Source organism: Dipteris shenzhenensis, chromosome 10, assembly GCF_047967505.1.
Source record: "Dipteris shenzhenensis isolate YYH24624 ecotype China chromosome 10, Dip_SZ_1.0, whole genome shotgun sequence".
NCBI lineage: Eukaryota > Viridiplantae > Streptophyta > Polypodiopsida > Gleicheniales > Dipteridaceae > Dipteris > Dipteris shenzhenensis.
This window is the reverse complement of record NC_141605.1, coordinates 7813538-7832518: the sequence shown is the minus strand read 5'-3', so window position 1 is coordinate 7832518 and position 18981 is coordinate 7813538. Positions and strand designations below refer to the sequence as shown.

The 18981-nt window shown below is 45.0% G+C and overlaps 1 protein-coding gene across 5 annotated transcripts in view; it reads right to left on the bottom strand.

The window, feature by feature from the left end:
• The window catches only part of LOC147897351 (B3 domain-containing transcription repressor VAL2-like), a 95082-nt gene that overhangs the window by 60315 nt on the left and 15786 nt on the right, over nt 1-18981 (bottom strand). For all 5 annotated transcript variants that reach the window (XM_087379998.1, XM_087380000.1, XM_087380001.1 and 2 more), the window contains exon 3: nt 6401-6505. In XM_087379998.1, coding sequence (XP_087236124.1) covers nt 6401-6505 — 105 coding nt within the window. The remainder of the gene's footprint in view (nt 1-6400; nt 6506-18981) is intronic.

Sequence of the window (18981 nt, the reverse complement as noted above, 5' to 3'; positions counted from 1 at the left end):
CATGGGAACATAATAAAGAAAACTAGCTGAAAAGGAATCAGCCTGTTCCAGAGAACCAGCTCAATGCCTAGGGAATCTCTGAAACAATGGTCCTACCTTTGGGCGGTCACTAAGGATCCCGACATCTCACGCACCCATGTGGCATGCAGGGCATAGATGATGCTGCTAAATGGCAACCAGAGTGGCTGCTGTTGGAACAAAGCGCTCACCCATCACCAGGCTACATCGCGCAAACCAGATGTTCCACCTTGTACTATTGATCATTGTCTCTCACACACTTCCTCTACAGAAGGGAGGGGACGATGCCAGGCAGGTGGGATCGCTCAATCCTAGAGATGCTCTATCCATGTATCATGTAAGCTAGGGAGACCTCGTCAATTGGGAAGCCATGACCCCCCTCTGTCAACCAGGCCGCCATGCCCCACAAGAAATCCCTCTGAATCCTCTATAGCCGAGCCACAATCCGAATAGATCCCAATCAGATCCTCTGTGCACTAGGACAGCTCCATTAAGCAATGAGGGATTGAACTCCGTCCGTGCAATAGTGACACCATCCATCCACACGCATCTGATCCAGCCAAGTGCCAATGGATATACCCCCATGGGCAAACACCAGCACCTAGAATCTAGATCTAACCTCCTAGGGCACCTGAGGCTCAACCTAGTGTCTCTCTCTCAAAGGAGTCCATGCCATTGCCTCCAGCTGAAGACGCTGTCCTATACGTGTCATGTCAGAAAAAAAGGTGGCCTCCTCCACACGCTCTGAAGTCCTCCAAAAGACAGAGGCGACCGAGGCGCATCCAGGTCTGAAATGAATGATGGGTCAATGGACCGTTCCTTGCCCAATCAGCCCACTACTTTGATCATCTGCCACCAAAGCGAATCCATCTCTAGGTCTCCCTCATACACCGACTCCCATGATCCATCCATCTAGGCTCCCATCCATCTCTAGGTCTCCCTCATACACCGACGCCCATGATCCATCCATCTAGGCTCCCATCCATCTCTAGGTCTCCCTCATACATTGGCTGCAGGAGCCCTCTTGGTCCCACTCTGAAGAAACAGGCTCGACCACTGCACCTAAACATAATCCTTGAAGGTACCCCTATCCTGGAGAACTAACCGACTGCCATTGTGTGGAGTCTTGCCCGCCATGACTCAAGAATGGCTGCGTCAATCTCCCTCATCCGCGAGCCTACCCCTCTAAGATGGGAGAGAGAGCATTGAGCCGCGCCTCTACCTCCGCGAGGAGCCTCATCCAAGTCCCAAAAGATCTGGCTAGGCCACTATCCCACTGGGCACAGCCTATGTGAGTCCATTGACAAAGCATGAGACCATCTTGATCCCCAACCTCCGGATGCAAAATAAGAGGCTAACACTCTAACTCCTTCCTACAGCGAGGGCAAGCCCAATGAGTCCTACTACCAGACGCTACCAAACCTATGAAGACTTCTCATCAATGGGAATCCCTTCCCAATAAAGATGGCCTCAGAAAAAATCCACCAATGAGACTTGCCCAATGCATGGTTGTTGAAGTAGGAGCTTCCATCTGCGCCTAAGGTAAGACCTCACACAACTAGCTTGCCCAAAAGGGCTCTCTGCTCTACATTTATGGGTCGATGATGCCCAAGCCTCCCAGTGCCTAGGGCATGATGACTGCCTACCATGCCTCTGGCTCTGGTGTACCTACGCCATCCGATCCTTTCCATAAGAAACTGCGCACCAAGCGCCTGAGCTATCCCATTCATTCTCTGTAAAAGCACCAGCAAGAGGCTATGTACCAAGCCGTGGCGAGGAGGATCTGGTCAACCACCAAGGCCCTACTTACTAGGTAGATGTTTCGCCGAGCTCCAATAGAGAAGCTTGCATTCACACTCTTTAGTACCGTGGCAATCTACTACTCCGTTGATTTGTCCATCCCCACCTGGCACCCAAGGTATCTCACTGTCATCCCACACGAAATCCACCAAAAACCAAGGGCGGCGCCCTAGCACAGATCTCTTGGGCCTTTTGTGTCATTGTAAGGAAGCCACCTAATTTAGTGCATCCTAGTCCAGAGGCCTCACAGTAGATATCTATGGCCCTCTGACCACCCCAAGGCTTCTCTTGAAGCTTCCACATGGAGGGTCATGTCATTTGCGAGCTCTGAATCCAACAACTTATACTGCTGCCAAATCGGGAGCCTCCTCCCGCGGCCTATAGCCTGCAAGGCAAAAAACAACCCAACACCTTGCCTACCAAAAGAAAAAGGGCAAGGGGGCAGCCCTGCCAAACCGAGCATGAGAGAAGGTGGCCACTAGTAAGCATTTGACTAAAACTCACTGCATACAAGGCCAAGACTCCTTCGATTCATCTACTTGAGGAGCCTAATCTATGCACGGTGCCTTGTAAGAAGGACCACTCCACCTTGTTATAAGGTTCTCTTGAAGACCGCAAGAGGCTGAGACTCCTCCCTCGCCCAAAAAGTGCCTCCCAAAGGGTGAAGATCTTGTCTAGGATTGCATACCTAAACAAAACCTATCTACGTGTTATGAATAAAATACACTAGATGGGGCCACAACCGCAAACTCAAGACCTTGGCCAAGATCTTGTATGCAATATCTAGCAAAGTAATTGGTCTCACATGATAAAGATTACACATGCCCCCCCCCCCCCCTTCTCCTTTTAGAATCAAACAAATCCAACCACGACTCAAAGACTATGGAAGAGAATCTAAGTAAAAATCTCACCCTAAAATTCAACCAGTGCTGCCCTCCCTAAGTTAAGCTCACCCTAATCATATACATATGCAACCACCGCTTGTGAGACAGAGATGTGAGCCTCTCCACTCATGCCTATTACGGGGGACCACACCTCAAGGCCTCTCCCTGGGAGGAGATGGGGCTGGCATCTGAGAAAAAATATGCTTCTAAATCAAAAGAAAGGCCATTGCTTGTCCTACCACAGCCCTCAGTAGCTCTTGGCAAAGAATCCGGTAATGTGGCTACTGCGCGCACGATCATGGCCCGTACACGTTCCAACTCACCATGGTCCAACTCATGGGAAGGAGGGGGAATAGAGAACAAGGCTCCCTATGAGTGGGAACGCCTATCTTCAAGGCCCACTGCATCATGAAGGAGATCTCTCCCCAAGCGAGAGGATACTCATCCAAAATCTCCACGTAGTTCCGCGGTCCAAGCATCCAAAACTCCCTCGACAAGGATTGCCCGGGACCCAAATGCAAATCCATGGTACCAAGGGATGAAATAAACCAAGCAAGGACCAAGGAAGATGGGGCTCTGCTCCAAGCCTGGGTGATGTCAGGGGAGCTCACCCGAAGAAGAAACACTCTTCTTCTATAGATGGAGACATCCTGGATGTGGTCACCCCCTAGGGCCAAACTCGCCTAAACCCAACCACGAGCCTGGTCTCTTATGGGCATGAGGACAACAATGCACCCCACCAACGCTCCTAGAGAGACTGAGCTGCCGTCTGTAACTGCTGTTTGTCTTCTGAGAAAAGGATAATCCGGGAGTCGAGGGAGCACCATGAGAGCACCTCTAGCTAGCCTAAAGAGGGTCACCACCTGGATTTCGCACCCCAAAACTAGACCAAAGAACTCTGTTGCTGGCTGCCAAAGAGCTGAACAGAGAAGAGCAGGAAGGGATGAAAAAGGAACGAAGGAAAAAAGAAGCACCTTTTGCCCCAACTCTGCTTGGCTCCTGACAAAGGGGCTGCTCCCAAACCAGAGGAGCAGCAAGAAGGCCACAAAACAGTCCACCAGAGGCGATTTCTCAGAACATATCCTGCCTGGCAAAAAGCTACCCAAAACTGCCCGAGACACAGACAAACAACTGGCGGATTAATTCCAATGGCCTCTAACTCTCTTGAACATGTCTAGGAAATGGTTTCCTTGCCTATTTTCCAAATTGACAAACTTCACATACCTTATGCATTTCTACAACCTTGAACTTAGGGAATTTTGCAACAATATTTTGGGCCTGCATTAATTTAAGTCGCTGTACATTAACATGACCAATGCGTTTATGCCAGATATCAATATCTAAACTACACCAATCCCATGTGCAAACATTGCTGCACTCAATTCAGGCATGTCCACATCCAACGTAAACATCCTGGCCTTCTTCTTTCGTTTTGATTTCTACCATGGCCTCCAAATCGTCCTGCTCTACCTCTACCTTTACCTCTTCCAGCATTTGAGTAGAAGACAGTTTCTTTTGAAGTTCCTCTTGAAGAAGATGCACCACCATTTCCCTACTCTTCAGAAATTAGAAGAGCAATCAACTCCCCAAAATCAGGAAAATTCTCACGGACAGCAATGGATGTCCGAAACTATGCATAATCCTTTCCTAGACCATTTTTCAATCAAAATTCCTCTTCTGTTCCTCTTTTTAAAACAGAGTCAGTAGTGCACAAAATTCATGCTCTTCTCTCCTTCATACAAAATGTGCACATGCAAGCTACAAGTATCCTAGCTTCCTTATGCTGCTTTGAATTAGTTTTCCTCTTCTGTCCATTTTTCTTTATAAAACCAGAACACAAGTCATGGTCAAAATTTACACCATTCTCTCCTCCATACAACTTGGCATGGACAGCTACAACAGTGTATCCAAAATATGACAATCTTACCACCTGAAGATAAGATTGGACACAAACTTAGCACACATCCACACCGATCAAGACATCCCTTAGACCCTCAAAATAGTACATGGGCTTTAGTCCAAATACATCTAGCCTATAGAAGTAGCCCCCTGCATCCTTTTCCACACAGAGTCCTTGCCATAGCTTGCTAACACATCAGCGTCAGCACCTCGTAATATTCACTTGGTGCTTGTTAGCAATTAGCTTCCTATGAACATAATATCAACCCTACAACTGGTTGAGCTTCTTAACCCTCTTTATCTGCGACCCTTTTGGTGTATGCGTTTACTATTTTAGTGAGAAAAAAAAGTACAATTCAGAAAAGTAAAATACAAACTGATGGCTTCATTCTAATCTGTATGAAATACAAGGGGGGAAAGGGGAAAGAGGGGTGGGGTTGGGGGAGGGGGGGGAGGGATTATTTCAACACTCAATTGAAACTCGGAAAAAGCATAATCATCTTTTCCAATACACAATTGCACCAAGGGCAACTGTATTTCTTCTAAAGAGACTATCTCTATGGTTTTCACTTTCTTCCTTTCTTAAAATAGAAAGAGTAAGTACAAAAGTATACTTTAAAAACATTTACTAATGGCCAATGGTGGACTCCTTTGACTAAGCTAAGGTTAACTACGTCTCCAAATCTGCATTAGCCAACTCCACATCCACTCATTGGTTTTTCGCCTCCATAACATTGCACAAGTGACCCTTGTGAAGGTGAAAGAACTGCTGCTCATGGGTCTTCTCCATGGTTTGAATTCTAATGTCCACATCAGCCCATGCACTATCCCTCATTTCTCTGCTACAAGCTAGTGAGTGCCTCAAGTAGGCCAATCTTTCCCACTTTCCCATGCATTCTTCTCTAGTGAGTTGCAGTCAGCTTCTTCTAATTGCCAATACGCCTCAATGTCCAGACGTTGTTTCTTCCAAATCCTCTCCTCACCCCAATATACTTGCAGCTGAATGCCATGGGGTGGACTTCACATCAGTGAAATTATGAGTCATTTGACTATTTCTTCCGGATCACCCTCCATCAAATATTGAATTATCAACATGTTGTCTGGTTCGCACCTCGACAAGGGTTTCCTAGCACCCATTGTGTCTATTGTATCTGTAGTACCCATGGTTTATCCCTCACACCTTCAGACTGGCTTTGACATCAAGATCACATAGTGTTTAACCGTGAGGCGGCTTGATCTTCAGAACCCATAATCTTTGATTAGCACCTTGACCACTCACATGCACATAAGTTAGGGCACGTCAAGTTCTAAAAGATGACTTCAAATTGGGTCAATTCTGAGTTGTCCAGGTCGTGAGCCTAGCAAGCCTAGGTAGTAGTATCATTGTTTAAATAATTGTGTGCATGGGTCTCTGGGTCATGGGGCCGAAATTTTCCATGATAGCAATCGATCATGTAATCATTTCGTTGTATATAACATGAGAACTATGCTTTGCGTATATTTAATCTTACAGCTTGTGGGCTTCATGGTACGTGTTAAAGCAAGGGGAAACTGTGTGTGCTGGTTTTTAAAGTCCAATACACATTAATGCAAGAGAACTACTTTTGGGATCATTTGGAAGTTTACAAGCTAACTTTTACAAAGGACTTTGTCCCTATCATTGCACGTCATACACATAATCATTTTAAGTTCCCTATATGAAAATGGAAATGTATGAGACTTATGCTAAAAACGAAAATGACCAAATTCCAATAACAAAGGACCCTTACAAAAACCCAAAAGGCAAGTTTGGTAGATACCACATAAGAAGTGTTATTCCTCTTCGAACATCTCACACACTCTATACCTCCGCCATCCAAATGAATATATGCAAATATAGACGCAATACAACCGCAATGTACCCTCTGCAGACAAAAATAGATGGGAGTCAATAGATGGGGATACATATCACCATAGTGTCTTGGCTTTAAAATACAATGTTTTCCTGGTTCAATTCAGTATATCAATATCTATCTTCGTATTTATTAAATTGCATGATAGAAAGAGGCACAGATTCTAAAAACTCTTAATTTTACCAGTGTAGGAGGCATTTGGTTATGATTTATTTTTAGGAGACAAGAGGAGACTTAAAAACTATAACATATTCCCACATGTATAAGTACTCGTAGGAAACTTAACCATCATTGATCAGCCTGCATTATAGAAATTTAAAATTGCCTTGAGCCATGAGGGCCAAGGCCAAGGAAGTTTGACACTCAGTACATATTACACAGCTGAGATATCCCTTGTAAGACTAGAATATATCCAATCATACAACTTCAGATTTTTGTTGTTCTAAAGTCCAAAATTCTACAATGAAAATAAAAGAGAAAAAGAAATAGAAGAAAAATGAGCTAACAAAAAAATTTTAAAAACAAAAGGTAGACATGCCTACAAATCTGAGCACAACTGAGAGCTGATATATCATATGTCTCATAACTCATCACATAAATTGAGAATTTGAGCATGGATAAGCATAAGAGCATAAACATGGATGAGCATCAAAAGCATGAGACCACAGCCTTCAGCCATAAAGAGGCCTTGGAGTGGTGGAGAAGCCATGAAGAAAGAAAGAAAGATTTATTAACATCTGCTGAAGGCCAAAAAAGCCTATGAAACCAAAGAAAAATGAGTCCAATCATGGAGATACACCCCCTATGGGGGGAATTGGGACGATTAAAATGAGCCAGAAAAGGATTGGCAACAATTTGAGGAAATCCGAAGACTACAATCATGTCTAATCTTGTCCTATGTCAGCTATGAGTAGTTTAAGTTCGCATGGTCCTAACTACGGTCCCATCGGGAGCCCCGGTGTTGCTAGAACATATCAGAGAGATCTGTCGTTGGCATACCTAGCTCATCTCCATGGGTTATAATCATGAGAACGTGAGGCAGCCTGGCATCGAGATGCCGCAATAATAGGATCTCACATGAGAGGGGTATTCGCAGGGCTTGTATCGAGCCTCCTGCTGACTTGACATACATGAAAGCCTAGGTCCCAATCTCAACACCTCCCTGTCACATCTTCTCTAGCAAAGGAGTAGTTTGTAATCCCTGTGATCCATGGTATGCCTCATGAGTCTAGACTTGATTCGGGTGACCTCATGTACACAGTGCAGAACATCTCTGACCTAGGAAGTGAATGACTCTGCTCATGTCCGTGTATCCCTGGACGAAAAGACAATGATACCTCCTCCAATTCTCATAGTATCTAGGACGACACATCGAAACATGCTCCTCCGTCTCTATCTCATGTGTGCCAAAAAGAGTATGTTGCGTGGCTGCAATCTCTCATGCTACCTCAATCTAGAATCGGTGGGATGAGGTCATGATCTATCCCACAGTGATCCCTCAGCATAAATCTATAGGTATCCTAGGACCTGGATGAAACCATCCTCACTCAAGTGGAGGAAGTGCTATGTGTAGAAGGCCATCTTGGTGCCTGTGGGTACGAAGGGCATATCCATGTCCTATGGATGTATACCTCCCATAGATCATCCCGTATGATCTGTTGGGGATACCTGCTGAGTCAGATGTAGAAAAGGAATATCTAGTCAGCACTAGTACGGTGCTAAATGATCAATAGTCATACCCTACAATCAAAACCATATGGATGCTTGTGCATATCAAGACTGCTCATCTCCCTTGTCTAACTAAAGCAAGTAAATGAGAATCTAAAATGAGGCATCTATGTGGAGAGGTCTCGTGACGAACTCTGCAAGAACCATGTCACAAGAGGTACATCGCTACCCTCGACCTTAGCACTAGTCTTGCCTTGTACTTGTCCAATGAGCCATTGAGCCTTGTACTTAGCTTTGAAAACCCATTTGGTTCCTATGACCTTGCTCTTAGAAGTTAGCAGGCCTGGTCACTATGTCCCAAGTATGATTTTGGAGTATCAATCCATTTCGATTATCATGGCTTCCTCCTGGTTTGCGTTTCCCTTTCATGTCCATCATGCCGGAAGCTCTTGGTGTGATCTTGGATGTCCTGCTCTGGTAGAGACCATCATCCTCGTGCGACAACTTTCCTTTTCTAATCAAGGATGCCATCTCCATGATGATCAAACTCTACCTTCATTCCATTCTTTGTTATGGTATGAACAGAGAAGATTCTTGCAAAGCTTAGGAACAAGAAGCACATGTGCCAAATGGCACCACAATCAACATACTAGGCATCAAATAGGTGTAATGTCTTGGCCATTAGTAGCATCTCCCCCATGATGAGGAATAGTTCAACATTTTTGCTACTTTGTCTCCTCCTCGGGCTTCTTGTTGCCGTCGTTCTTGACAGCTACTTTCTTTCCGCATTCCTTGGCATGGTAGTCCATCTTATCACAATAGAAGCACTTAACCTCTTCTCTACCATACTTTCATTGCTGCTTAAATGATGGTTTACAATACTCTAAACATCATAAGCTTTGTTGGAGATGCTAGCTTTCCTTTTCCTTTGCCCTTAGCCTTGACGTTCAAAGCTTCATCAATATCCGTTCCATCATATACCTTCATTCTAAGTTCTTCTTCAAGGATCATGGCTCCAAGCTCCTCAGACATGAACAGGCTGCTTCTTTGACATATAGTCAATGCCATTACAAACTCTTGATAATTCCGTGGTGACTTGATCAACACAAGTCTTGCCAGGTTCTCAGTGTCTAGGTTCTCCCCACCAAGGCTAACTGGTCCCAAACCCCCTTAACCTTGTTGAGAAACTACCAGCTTTATTACAAAGAATTGATTTTAGACATTCAACATCCTCGTAGGATTGTCGGTCTTGTATTAAAGTCCAAGAAGCATGAGCACAAGATTGCGGAATGATACATTGTGCTTCCATAGCTTGATGCCATAGAGCCGTTGTAGCAAAGTTGATATTTGCTCTCTCATCAAATTCCTCCCCCGCAAAGTATCTAATTGCCGCATCCAAGAAAGTGATACTTCTAGTTTTCCGTCACTTGAAGACCTCGACATTTGTACATACTTTTCTTCCAACTTCATCTTTCTTGAATGGTGACAATGGGCTTCATCATCATCTCTATGAAGGTGCATCCTGCTCTTCCCATGACTGCAACAATGCCTCATCCGAGGCAATGCTATAGCACCTATCAGCGTTGCCTCGGGCTTTGTGAAGGTACCGTCTATAACCTTCCACAGTCTCCAAGAAGAGAAGGTACCGCCTGTAACCTTCACAGTCTCCAAGAAGTAAGGAAACTCTAGAATCTTGACCTTCGAGCACGGAAGTTCATCAAAACGTTGGGAAACTTAATTCCAAAAAAACACAGCAACTGGATATACCTCCTCTGCTCAAACGGCCAACTCAATGTAGGGCTTGCTGCCCTTGTTTGCTACAGCTTCTTTCATTGAGCTGTCAACCAGATTCAGAGGGTTCTACTGTCCCATCTAATGCAGATCCTCTTCCTTCAGGTGTGAAGAGGCCTGGACTGTGGGTGGACTGATCTGTGTTCTTCTTCAGGTCGCCTCTCTCAATTGAACCGACTTGGCTCTGATACCATGTGAGAGTGAAATTCATCATGTATGTGATGCACAAAGCAGAAGCAATCTTTTAACCAAGAAATGTTGACACCTATATTTCCACCACAATTACAACTTTTAGAAACCACGCTCTCCTCTACTAGATGTCAGTTGGGAGGTGAAGCAAAAAAGTGCTGGAATGCACTATGCTTGAACACTCTTTCTTTCTTCAAGAGGGAGGTGGATGGAGAGTAGGAGTGGAACTCCCAGTTTCATAGCCCAGCAACTGGGCAAGGGAGGATGTGACCTCACCTACCAGCCCATCTGATCTGTAGCCGACCAGCAGCCGACCGCCACATCATCAGCCAACAGGCCAGGTGGCTGTTTTGCCACATCACCAGTCTGCCACAGCAGCAAACTGCATCTGCTGCCATGTCAGCAATCTGTGCATGATGCCATATCATTGTCCATATAGTGCCACATCAGCATACCGCCTGCTGCCACATCATCATCAGTAAAGTGCCAAATGGCGCTCTGCCATGTCAGCAGCATCCGTGCAGTGCGCATCAGCGCTTAGATCTGTTGGAATGGTCACCTTCCCATCTGTAAGCCGGAGAGCATGGGGGAGGTAGACCTGGAGATATTGGGGCTGTCACATGGGCAGCACATGAGCTGCCATGTGGGCAGCTGTCAAGGCAAAGGGCAGGCCATGGACCTGCAGAGGAGGCAGCAGATGAGCAGTCTGGAGGCAGCCACGTGGCGAACTGTCTGGCAGAAGATATGGGCAGGCTCGGGGCCTGCATCAGGCCTGACAGAAGGACGGAACAGCCTCTGGCTATGGTGGCCTTCTTGGCACAATAAATGGGAAGGCATAAGGCCTGCAAACAGGCCTGCAATAGGCGCAGAAATGGGCAAAGGCAGCAGCCAAAAGGGGCTGCCAAAGGCCCATTTATAGGGCTGGTTGGGCCAGCCACCCAAGTCAGTTTGTGACAGACCAGGTCAGCCAGTCTGGTCGGCCAGATTGAGCCAGGCTGGTCGGTTTCTGTCTGTAGCCCTTGGGGGCTATAAAAGGAGGGCTTCCATGCCCTCATTTGACATCTTCTGAAGCACAGGCAGACAGGAGCAGCAGGAGACCTACTCTTGGAGCCTATTCCCGGAGGACCAAGAGGAGAAGGAAGAGCTGCATACTGAGTTTGGAGGGCTGCCTACGTAGGCTGACATTCAGGCAGCAAGGTTGAGGAGAGGATCACTCTAGACAGAGAGTCTACATTTGCTCGAGGTGGAGCACGCAGGCTCAGAGATCTAGAAGAGCTTGACATCTAGTAGGAGAAATTGTATCCTGTCCTACTTTGTGGACAGACGGAAATATAAAGAGTTGCTTCTATATTTGTTTCTGAGCATTGTCTATTTACTCGCTTGCTCATCTTTGCACATTAAGTTAAGAAGTTTGTGATTCCACACCCCACACGCACACTGTGTGAGCTCCTGGGCAATACTATCAGTCTTCCGCTGGGCGTACCCTCTGTTGGGTAATTTCTAACATGGTATCAAAGCCCAAGTAGGAGGCTCACAAGTGCGGGAGCCTGAAGGCAGGAACCTTGCTGAAGAACGACCCTCTGTTGGGTCGTTCTTCAGTCTTCCACTGTGCGTACCCTCTATTGGGTAATTTCTAACATGGTATCAGAGCCCAAGTAGGAGGCTCACAGGTGTGGGAGCCTGAAGGCCCCTACGGACCTTCCTGAAGAATGACCCTGATTTAGAAGCTCTTGGGAATCGACTTCCACGACTGGAGGATTGTGCCCTTGCGAGAAGGGTGACCCAGTTTCATTCAGGTGCGTTCAGAGTTCTGGTCTAGTGAAGATCCGGAGTCAGTCAGTGGCTCGAAAGCTATGAAAACTGACAACGGGAGTGGAGGTGAAACCAGAGGACATGGTGGACAGGCAAGGGAAGATACTCATTGCAGTCATAGTTTTTTCCATATGTTACCATACGCATACGTCATACGAGTATGGAAGTATGATTGGAGTATGGTTCAGCCCCTAGGGCTGAAACATACATGACCCTTATTTTACTCAAAAACATTGGGAAAGATATACATTGTACACATTACATTGACATGGAGCTACAAACTTTCAAATTGAAACTTCAGACTTCCAACTTGTATTAATATTAAAGTCATGATTCACGAAAGTTCAAAGAGTCCAACCTCGGCCCTCCAGAGACCAGAGTCATCTGGAATCTGGATTCTGATACGTAGTGTCAATGATAGATCAATACTACACCAAACATCATGATCAAAGGTAGTAGGTAGTAGAAACTTGGAAGTAGGTACTACACCAAAACATCAAAGGCAAAACATCATAGAAGAAAAGGCTGCCACAGCCCGGAAATAAAGCTGAAAATTGAAATGCATCACGATTCACAACCGATGAGGCTCAAGCCTCAAGATGCAGCCTGCATCCTCATCCTCATTCTCTTGCTCATCCTCATCCTCATCCTCATCCTCATCTGCATCACTGCCATCCTCCTCCTTGAGACCATCCTTGAGCCAAAGTCGGCAAATAGTGTACAGAGTACGGATTAGCAACGTACGGATTAGAATATTGCTAAAAATGCATTTGGCAAGGCACAAAATCGATCCCTACTCCCAAACAAAACACCGTCACTGTCACGGGGGCGTGAAATTCTAAGTACTTTAATGTACTACAAGACCGTGACAACTTTGGTTTTAAAAGTCCAAGCATGGGCTTAATAATGTGTAATTAAACGCGGCATGGTGCCTAGCACATAAGCATAATTAATCCTTAGGCCCAAAGGCATTCCAAGGAATTAAAAGAGTGGTTGTTGGGAAATGATGATGTGGCATTTTTAATGGGCCCCCTAGAGGCCCATGTACCTTCAGTGGCCCCCCTAGAGTTCCAGGTGGCTCTAGTGCCTTCTACATGCTCCTTTGCCATTCCTGGATCTTCCTAAGCCTTCTAAACTTCAGATGTGTGGTTTTCTCTCTCATCTTCTCCCTTTGTTGAGATGTTGGACTGGTTTTTCAACCTCCTTCACCTGAATTCCGTTTTTCTTCACAACTCCTCACCCGTTTGGATTCCTCGACTTCCGTTTGGCCCGATGGCTTCCCCTCTGCCTCCCCTTCGTAGTGATATGCTTTTTAGTAATATGCTTTTCTCTCCGTGCGTTTGGTAGAACGGACAGAGCTGAGCACTTCTTTTGCTGGTCGAATTTGCAAAAGTGGCTTTTTCTGGACCTTTTTGCTTCTACCGCCTCCTAGGCCTCTCCTCTTGCAAAGCTACAGCTTTTTGTTGAATTTCGAGTGGTCCCACGCGCTGGTTGACTGGTTTTTCTCAGTTTTGGAGGACTTTCCGGCGATGAAACTTCTCCAAAACCTTCTCAATGCATTCCTCTCTGAAGCACGCTTCTTTTGAGCCCAAGAACTCCCATTTCTTCGCGACAGAAGTGCTTCTTTTTGCATTTTTCAGTGGAATTCTTGCTGGTCGGCTCTTGTAAATGCTCTTTCTTCATGCCTTTGCACTCCTCTTTGGCTAAGAATGCAATTGGGCATTGGCTACTATGTCCTCTTGGCGATTGAGGACTTAGTTCGAGTTTTCAGGGCTTGGTGAGTTGTGATTTTGCTGCTCCAATTCCTTTTTTCATAAGCTATTGGTTGGCCTCGTGTGCCGCCTCTTTCTTGGCTCACAGGTGCCCAGGCAGTGCTACATGAGTCATTCTTTAGTTGGGTACTTTGCTGATTTTATTTTGGAGCTTTGAAAAGCTTTGTGAATGCCATCTGGAAACCACTCAAAGAGAGTGCAGCTGGGGTGCAGTGTGATTGCATCTGGACAGCCAATGGAATTGCACTCGGAAAAGAGAATGCCTTTGGGTTGAGCCTGTGAGTTGAAGGGAGAGAGCAAAGTGTGAGAGCAGAAGAGTCGGAGAGAGAGAGCTGAAAGCAATAGTTGCAATAGAAGAAGAGTGTTACAACTAAAGAGTAGGATAGGTTTTGTCTAAGTGACAAAACCTTATCCTTCACTAACCGTAGTTAGTGAACTAACTGTGGTTAGGAGGAAAAACCTCTAAGTGAGGGAAAAGTGCCCCTAACCTACTTTTTACATTACATTGGTCACTGCTAAATTATAACAATAATTCTAACACCCCTTGTAGTGCCAATGTCATGTACAAGGAAATGATCAATCACCAAAAGGAGATAAGTTCAGGGCATTGCGAAATGCCTCAAACTTTTCACGTGGAAGTGCTTTGGTGAAAATGTATGCAACATTGTCATGTGTTGACACATAGATCATACTGATCTCTCCTGCATGCAACTTCTCTTCTGACGTAGTGATAGCGAACCTCAATGTGTTTCGTGCGAGCATGAAACACAGAATTCTTTGCCACTGCAATAGCACTCTGACTATCAGTGAGAATTGAAGAAGGACCCTCCAATGAAAGATGAAGATCAGCAAATAAACGACGCAGCCAAACACATTCAACTGTCGCTGTGAAAGCTGCCTTGTACTCAGCTTCACATGAGGAGGTAGCCACTGTAGACTGCTTCTTGCTTAACCAAGAAATACAAGCTTTGCCCAAAAAGAAACAATTGCCACTTGTGGACTACCTAGTGTCATAGTCTCCAGCCCAATCTGAGTCACTGTAGGCATGCATCTACAAGTCACCCCCCTGGGAAACATCAAGCCAAAAGACTTGGTACCTTGCAAATAACGGAAGATGCATTTTACAGCCTGCCAATGCATAGTCTTTGGGCTGTGCATATATCTGCTTAGCTGAGAAACTGCAAACTGAATATCAGGTCGTGTATTGCAGAGATAAATGAGGCATCCAACAGCCTGACTGTAGAGTGTGACATCAATTGATTCACCTGCATCATGCATGGGAGTAGCTATGGGCTTACAATCCTGCATGTTGAATCTGTCCAAGAGTTTCTGCACATACTTGGATTGAGAGATAACGATGCCACTTTTCTCTTGAGTGAACTGGATCCCCAAATAAAAGTGTAGCAGCCCCAAATCGGACATGTCAAAAGTGGTCTGCAATTCAGCTTTAAAATCTGCAATATTATCCTCATTTGACCCTGTGAGCAGTAAGTCATCTACATAAAGAATGATGACTAAAATATCCCCCCCATCCTTCTTGATGTAGAGGGTGCTTTCAGTTGGACTATTGTGCAGCCCCTTGCTGGTCAGAAAGGCATGAATTTTGGCATACCATGCACGTGGGGCTTGTTTCAGCCCGTACAAAGCTTTATTCAGCTTGCATACCTGAAGTGCATTTTTTGAAATTTCAAAGCCTGGAGGTTGTTTGACATAAACCTCTTCCAACAAGTCTCCATTAAGGAAAGTTTTTTTAATGTCCAACTGATGAACATTCCATTCAAAGTTTGCAGCCATAGCTATAACTGACCGAATGGTTGTCATTCTGGATGTAGGAGCAAAAGTCTCCTCATAGTCTATGCCCTTTTTCTGAGCATATCCTTTTGCAACCAGCCTTGCCTTGTACCGATCAATGGTCCCATCTGGCTTTCTTTTAACTTTGAAAACCCACCGTGTACCTATGGCATGTTTACCTGGTGGCAAATCGATAACTTCCCATGTCTGATTTTTCTGAATGGACTGCAACTCATCGTGCATGGCATTCATCCAATGCACATTATCATGTGCCTCTTCAAATGTCTCAGGTTCCTCCTCATCAAGAAGAGTACCTGCATAAGCTGATTCAACTGAAAGAGCTCCCCCCCCATGCCTTACTGCACTCCGAGTTCTGCCAGGTAATGGAGCATCAATTTTACTCTCCCTGAGAGTTTGTAACAGCCAATTAGGGACTGTTTTTGCTGCATGTATATTTGCAATTTCTTGCTGAACAACTTCTTCCACTGCTTGTGGAGGTGGTAAGACATCCTGTGGCTGAATCGGAGCATGTGGAGGTATCTGAAAATTTTGATTTGCATCAAATATATCAGCAGGGGAACCCAAGGCAATGGGTAGTAATCCCTCAAAGACATCATCGGAAGAAGTAGGCAAATCAAATTCAGCTTGAGTGTGAGCTGAATCTTCTGAAAATATAACATCTCTACTGACAATAGTCTTGCGTGTGACAGGATTGTAGAGACGGTAGCCCTTGCTCTCTGCACTGTACCCAACAAAAATGCATTTGATTGCCTTATCAGAGAACTTATGCCGAAACTCAACGGGCACATGAGCATATGCAAGGCATCCAAAAACACGAAAATGATCCACAGAAAGCTTTCTCCCTTGCCAAACTTCATAGGGAGTCTTGGTCTTCAAAGCTTTTGTGGGAGCCCGATTCAAAACATAATTGGCACACATGAGACCTTCAAGCCAAAATTTGTGAGGCAATTTTTTGCTTTTTAGCATGCATCTATCCATCTCCAAAAGAGTACGATTTTTCCTCTTAGCTTTGCCATTTTGCTGAGGGGTCAGCCTCACTGTAAGCTGATGTGCAATACCCTTAAAAGCATCAAAATCTACAGACAAATACTCCCCTCCTCTATCTGTGTGTAATGTCTGTATCTTGAGTCCTTATTCATTTTCAACCATGGCTGCAAAGTGTTTGAAAACCATAAACACTTCTGATTTGCGTTACAATCCATAAACCCAAGTGTAGTTGGAGTAGTCATCTATAAAAGTGACAAAGTAAAGATGACCACCCAATGATGGAGTCCTCATGGGACCACAAACATCACTATGAATAAGCTGTAATTTTCGAACAGCTTTTACTGACAGCTTTTACTGATCCATCCTTCTTGAAAGGAAATCTGTGCATTTTACCAAGAATGCACCCTTCACAGGCATGTGGAGGAGGTGTTTCAAGAGGAGGCAATGCATCAACCATAGCATGTTTTTGAAGTGTCATCAAGCTGCCATAATGCATGTGTCCATATCTGGCATGCCATAACTCCGCATTCTGCATAGCAGCAATAGGAGTGGAAACTGCAAGAGCATGTGCTGGTCTTTTCTCATACATGTCAAGCTGAAAAAGACCACATAACAAAGTGCCAGACAATCTCAAGGCATAGTCATTCTCTGTGTCATGGACTGCACACTTGTCATCTTCAAAAATGACCTGAAATCCAGCTCTGTTAAGAGTGGACACTGAAAGTAGATTTTTTGTGATACCAGGCACATACAAGACATCAGAAATTTTGAATGTTGAGCCATCAATGGCTGTAAGTTCAACTTCTCCTGTACCACGAACTGAATAGGAGGAGTTGTTGGCACATGTGACCTTCTTACCAACGGGAGGTGGATGCAGAGATGTGAAAAGACACTTTTTGGAAGTGATATGCTTTGAGGCACCGCTATCAAAATACAATGTATTTTGTGTCTCATTGACACTGAAAGCTGATGCATCCTTGGAAGAATCATAACTGCATGTCAGAAAAGCATAAGAGTCATCATTACAAGTGGCTGTACTATCCGGAGCAGCCAACTAAGAGTCTGAAATGCAAGACAAGAAGGCATAGTCGTGCTCCACAAAGTTGGCTGTAGCTTGCTCATTGTCAGATGCATGAGGAGCTGAATCTGAAACAGCCATACCGGAGCTGTTTTTCTTTTCTTTTGCAAGCCTCTTCTTGCATTCTCCAATGTAGTGACCTGGCTTTTTGCAGTAATGACATATTCCCTTCTTCTTGGGCTTACCTGCATCACCCTTAGCCTTTTGAGAAGGCTGTCCTGAACCACTAGAAGGCTGATTTGCTGATGTCTTTGCTTGTCCCTTTACTTTAGGCTTGAATTTTGAAAGCATGGCATGTTCACCTGCTCGTGAAGCCATGTTTTTCCTGGTCTACTCTTCCTGCAACAGAAGTCCTATCAACTCGTGAAAATTGAGAGGATTTGCACCCCCCCTCAACGACAAATTCAGCGAGGTATGAAAGCTGAGATAAGACTCAAGAAGAGAATTCAAAGTAGTGGCAGTCATCTCTGAATCAGGAATGATCTCATCAATATTCAGCAATTGCTCTCGTAAATCCTGTAGCTTTGTGAGGTGCATTGACATGGAGTCACCCTCTTCCATATGTGTATGAGACAATTCTCTTTTCAAAGAAGACACCCTGGCATCATTCCGAGCTGCATACATGCTCTCCAAAATATCCCATGCTGCCTTTGAGGTCTTACACGACCGGATATGCAGAATGATGAATATTTTCACTGAAAGAGAAATACACGACAAAGCTAACGCATCACGTGAATCCCATCTCTTTTGCTCTGGAGTGGTAGGTATAACTGCAACAATAACTTGTGCTGCAGCTGTACCCTCCTGTGCACGACCTCTGCCTCCTCCTTGCTGGGGAGGGGTATTAGGTGCCACATTTGCCAGCCGGATCTCATCCCCATTTACATAGTCCCACAAATTACGGGAAATCAGAATATTGCGTACCATAAAACTCCAGAGGGAGTAGTTAGTACCATCCAGCTTATCCTCTTGTGAGAGACCACTGAACTGGAAATCATTCTAATTTTTCTGGGCCATGTCTGAGAAAGAAAATACAGCAAATGCAAATCTGAATTCCCTTGCTGGGAATGGAGTGCACAATCCCCAAAAAATACAGCCAAAAACTGGCTAAAAATGCAACTCAAATCTCTGTAATGTCTCTGTCAGAAATCTGCCAGAGCATCCAATCTCTCCCAAAACCTGCCAAAAGTGCTTCAAAACACTTACAGAAAGGCAGTGTGAACTGAAACCTGCAAAATTGCTCTCCCAACACAAAAGCCCCAATTTGTGGCTTGAAATTGCAACCAGAAAGGGGCAAATGGTCTAAAAGCCCCAAATGTTGCACAAATTGCTCTCTGTCTGCAAAAGCCCCAAATTTCACTGCAAAATTGCAGTGTGAT